This window comes from Berghia stephanieae, chromosome 5 (genome assembly GCF_034508935.2).
Source record: "Berghia stephanieae isolate SIO BIC M18660-M18661 chromosome 5, UCSD_Bste_1.3, whole genome shotgun sequence".
In the NCBI taxonomy this organism is placed as follows: Eukaryota; Metazoa; Mollusca; class Gastropoda; order Nudibranchia; family Aeolidiidae; genus Berghia; species Berghia stephanieae.
In genome coordinates, this window is record NC_088364.1 from 50,973,038 (window position 1) to 50,978,037 (window position 5,000).

Here is a 5,000-nt window from a genome sequence, read left to right on the forward strand (position 1 = left end):
CCAATCTAGCGATGCACGCCCTGAGGTCCTACTTGGGATAAATTAAAACCATATCAGTTTTATCACTGAAAGAAGAGGCTTTGCTTCACTATGATATACGGATGAAGAGAATGGCAATAAATATATATTTTATCATTGTTGGTTTTGCTTAAATATATATTAAATATAAAAAAGAACAGTAAACAAAGTATGCACCGAGAAGAGCCCCATGGTACTATAAATAAAAATCCCTGACCCCACGGAGTCCTTCATCCCCGCACACTCCCAACGATCCCTACTCAACTTGTATTGTGTGCATTGTCTAATAATAGTATAATTATAAAGATGTCGCTGATTGTGTGTGAAGTTAACAAGTGCTTTGCGTTTGGAATTAAATGTGGATTTTTAAATTCAATTATTCTAAAGTTGTGTGTCATACCGTTAGTATTCAGAGAAAATGTATTATCGCTGTTGTCATTGTTTATGAAACCTACCTGTTTTTATCTTGAATCATTTATTTTAAAAAGTTATTTCTGTAATTTGTAACCAATCATGAATCATGTTGATTTTTTAATTGAAAATCGATTCCGACACTTATCCCCTCAAGAGAAAATAGTGGTGAAAGATTTAGGTCCACACAAACCAGTGAATTTTAACTTAGTTTCTAACACACCGAGGAGACAGCGCCGGTTTAATAATGATTATTTTTAAAATGTTGAATGGCTTACTGCCAGTGAAAGCCGTAAAACGCTTCATTGTTTTTATTGCTTGATTTTTGGTGATGTATGCTATAACGGACAACAGGAGGATTCAGTGATATTGCGCACATCTCTCAGGCACTGAAGAAACATTCTGAATCAAATAGCCATGTCACAGATGCTGTTAAATATAAACTTTTCAACGTTGTAGATATAAGAAATCAGTTGGAAACAGGACATGCTGCGTCTGTGAGTCGTTATAATGAACAGGTGAAAGTTAACAGACAAGTTTTGTCCAAGATAATTGATGCTCTTTTGTGAGTACGTCTCGTTAATATTCTAACACACACACACACACACACACACATACACGCACACACAAATACACGCACATATGCAAACAATTGCAATACCCCCCTCCACACACACACACACACACACATACACACACACACACACACACACACATACAAAGTAGGTCAAATTAAGTTAAATTAACTAGACCAATAAAATTTGATTCTGTATTTCGGATGTGTGCCGCCTTAAATACAATGTGATCAACCGCCCCTGAACGTCAGACGCAGGATCAGCTGACTAGAGAGAGAGATCTCTAGCCGAAAAATCTGTCTTAGTCGGGACCCCAAAAGCATGGAACAAATTTGATTAAGAAGTCAAATACGCCTCCGAGCTCAGTGATTTTTGGAACCTTTTTGAAAACATTCATGTTCAGACAGGCTTTTGAGTAGTAATAGTATTTGCATTTTGTGTCACTTATTGTCTTTGTATGTGTAACGCATTGGAGACCTTTGTGGATTCCGAGCGCTGTAAACATTAATTATTACATATTACATATCATAGCATAATACATATTCTTTCATCGTACTCGGGTTTAAAATTAGTAATTGGCCATTTAGAGCTGGGTCTCTGTCGAAAATAGTTGCAATATCTCCAAATAGGCGTCGTGCCTAGTCCTTTATGTTAAGTGTTGTTATTGGCTAATTAATGACCCTTGTAAAGAGCTTTGAGCATGTTTATTGGATATTGCGCTATATAAATGTCCTCCCCCCCCGCTCTCTCTCTCTCTCTCTCTCTCTCTCTCTCTCTCTCTCTCTCTCTCTCTCTCTCTCTCTCCCTGCGAGCTGCAATTTGATACCGTGTAAATGATTATACTATAATGTCCTTTTGTGCCCCCCCCCTCCCCCTATCACATGAATTTTTAAAAAGTATTCTTGTATTCAAATAAAAAAGGTTTCATTCCTATTTAACGATTTTTATCTTAATTTCTTTTAACAGAGGAATACCGTTGGCATCACCTGGGATCTCTTGCCTGCGGCACAGCTCGCCCCCAAAACGCCAACGTTAAATTAAACCAGTATTGTTGTATGGCCGTTTGCAATGATACTCTGGCATATCCCATTCAAGCTGAAGACGACTTGACTTTGGAACGACTTCGATTTTGGGTCAAAATGGTCACTTCGCGGTCAGATGTAGTGATGGTTGTCAACTTTGGACGAATAACGATACAGCAACGTGGAATTGGCCATTTCTTGCCCATCTCTGGGTATGTGAATTAATGTGTCGATTATACGTCGTAATGGTACATTGATATTCATTATTGTATTGAAGTAGATATATTTTAATGTTCGAGAAATTTGCAGAATACATTCTCTTATGAATGTATCGAAATCGGAAGTTTGAATTACCGTCTTTAAGTTCGTGAAGACGGAGAATGGACCGTTTATTTTGAAAACATTCTAGGCAAAAAAAATATTTTTGAATAAAAATGTTTTTGAAAGATATTGAAATATACATAAATATCTTTTTTTATTTTTTGGTAAATGCTGCAGAATATATAGCATAGAAATCTTAACATTAACATTCTGGTATACATCGAATAAATAAATTTCTACGATTTTAATGTCAGATTTGGGCCACAATTGAATCATAACAAAGAGACAATAAATGAAATGATATCATCTTCATTGCTACATACATTTTGACATCAGACGTTTGTTTGACAAAATATCTATATTCTGTCATGGAATGCCAAAGCGACGCCATCTAAAGATAAAGGTGCCACGCGGAATGGCATTATTTCAAGCCCCCCCCCCCCCCCCCCCCGCGCCCGTCTTCCCAACAAGAGCTATTTCTCAATAATACCTATTCTATTTATATGAACGAGGATTTTTACTCGTCAATCTCACCCTTATGTTTCTGAAGAATCAGGTCCTATATCTGCTCGATCCAAGACTTCCTCGTTTATCAGTCTGTCTGTCCAGGATATATTACCATGATTCTGCTAGGAAACCACACACAAACTGTCTGTCCAGGATATATTACCATGATTCTGCTAGGAAACCACACACAAAAAAAAAGTATTGAATTGTAAGCTTAACATTTATTAGACGAAGACAGATACTGTGGACATTTCGGGTTTTCCCTTTATCAACAAAACACGATGAATGAAACACTAGGAAGATATATGAGTGAATGGCGAAGTTGAGGTCAATAAACAAAAACAATGATGGGACAGGAAATAGAATGCCTCTTTGTAAAAGGCCAAGCTAACTGGTTGGTTATTGTTTATAAGAACTTTCAAATTTTCATACCAACATGCAGAGCGAATAGGCAAAATGTCTTATAGTGCTCCATAAAACAAATTTTAACCTATGACGCCTATACCTTTACAATACAACAAACGCATATTTATGGTTAGTATAAAAATTATTGAGAATCTTAAGACATTTTAAAAGAAAGGCTCCTTGAATAGATTGCATTGCTAATTGTTCATTACAAAGAGAGGTTATTCATCATTGTCATATTATATCATACGATCTATTATTTTTTATCAGCAGTATTCTTGACTTTTTAAATATATTTTACTGGGTGTAATTTGAGTTGCTTGCATCCAGCACTAATGCAGTCGTCGATTATAAAATAGGAAGTTGTTTTATAATTGCATTTCTTCTTTTGATTACCTCGATGTGGCAGATATCACGAAGGCAGTGACATGGTGTTACTGTTGGAAACAGCCAAACACAAGTATCCGGCATTCTGGCTACGCCTCAGTGACCTGGCCGCTGCCATGTATGAACCCGATATATCTAGGGGAAGTACGTTGTTGATGTTATTCTTGTTGTTGTTGTTGTTGTTCTGGTTGTTGTTGTTTTGATGTTGTTGTTGTTGTTGTTGATGATGATGATGATGATGATGATGATGATGATGATGGTGATGATGACGGCGGCGACGACGACAACGATGATGATGATGATGATAATGATGATGATGATGGTGGTGGTTGTGGTGGTAGTGGTGGTGGTGACGATGACCTTGATGATTATAGGACCAAAAAAAAAACAGGTTAAACCGAGGACGGCTTTTAGATTTTTTTATATCCGATAAAAAAACAATTTTTCTATTTTGGTTTTGTGAGCCTACTTGACATTATTCTCAACACTTGTAACACATAAACACACTCACGCATCCACGACAAATATATATATATATATATATATATATATATATATATATATATATATATAACACACACACACACGCACACACACATATATATAAGTGGAAGTCCGATATAGCAAGGGACATGAAAAATGGGTGTTACAAAAATAAGCAAAATAAGTTCCAAATTTCAATTTCACAATAAATGGTGCATTCGAAATAAACTCGGTCATTTGACCTTTTGCTCTATTTGCTAAAATAAAGTGGGGGGGGGGGGTTGATAATTATTTCCCAGTCTCTCACCCCCCCCCCCCCCCCCTCTCCCCACTCTTTTCTTTTTTACATGTGAAAAAAGCACGATGCCTCCTTGATATTATTGTTGATCTATATTTAGCCTTCGGTCATACTTAATTTGTTGGCGTTCATCTGTTATTGTTTATAATTGTAAATCATCAACAAATATACCAGGGGAGCAGAAAAAATTGACACAATCTTTTTATTAAAAATATTGACAATCGTGGATACTTTATATTATGTGGGACGCTTTGAACTCATTTTGTATATGGTTTTGGAAGCGTTAAACGAACATTGTCTATTGTTTTGTACCCATTTGACTCCAGACGTCTAGTTATTGCAAAGATCTAAGAGATCCCGCCATCCAAAAACAACTGGTAGCACGGACGGGTCAGAAAGGAAGAAAAAAAAACTCAACTGCACTTGGGATTGTGACCAATGCTTTTGTGAGTGATTTACATACTGAAACTGAAAGAGATGAAGTGAGTAGGCAAGTGACAGAAGACAATAGAGAATAAAAATGTTTCGCGGCGGTGATGGGGATTTGATCCCGCGACCTTACTGGACAACTCC

General features: G+C 36.7%; 1 protein-coding gene across 1 annotated transcript in view; it reads left to right on the top strand.

The window, feature by feature from the left end:
* Window positions 1–5,000, top strand: part of LOC144973145 (uncharacterized) — a 40,497-nt gene that overhangs the window by 33,012 nt on the left and 2,485 nt on the right. Inside the window, exons 4-5 of the mRNA XM_078915248.1 lie at window positions 1,971–2,238; window positions 3,669–3,790. Coding sequence (XP_078771374.1) covers window positions 1,971–2,238; window positions 3,669–3,790 — 390 coding nt within the window. The remainder of the gene's footprint in view (window positions 1–1,970; window positions 2,239–3,668; window positions 3,791–5,000) is intronic.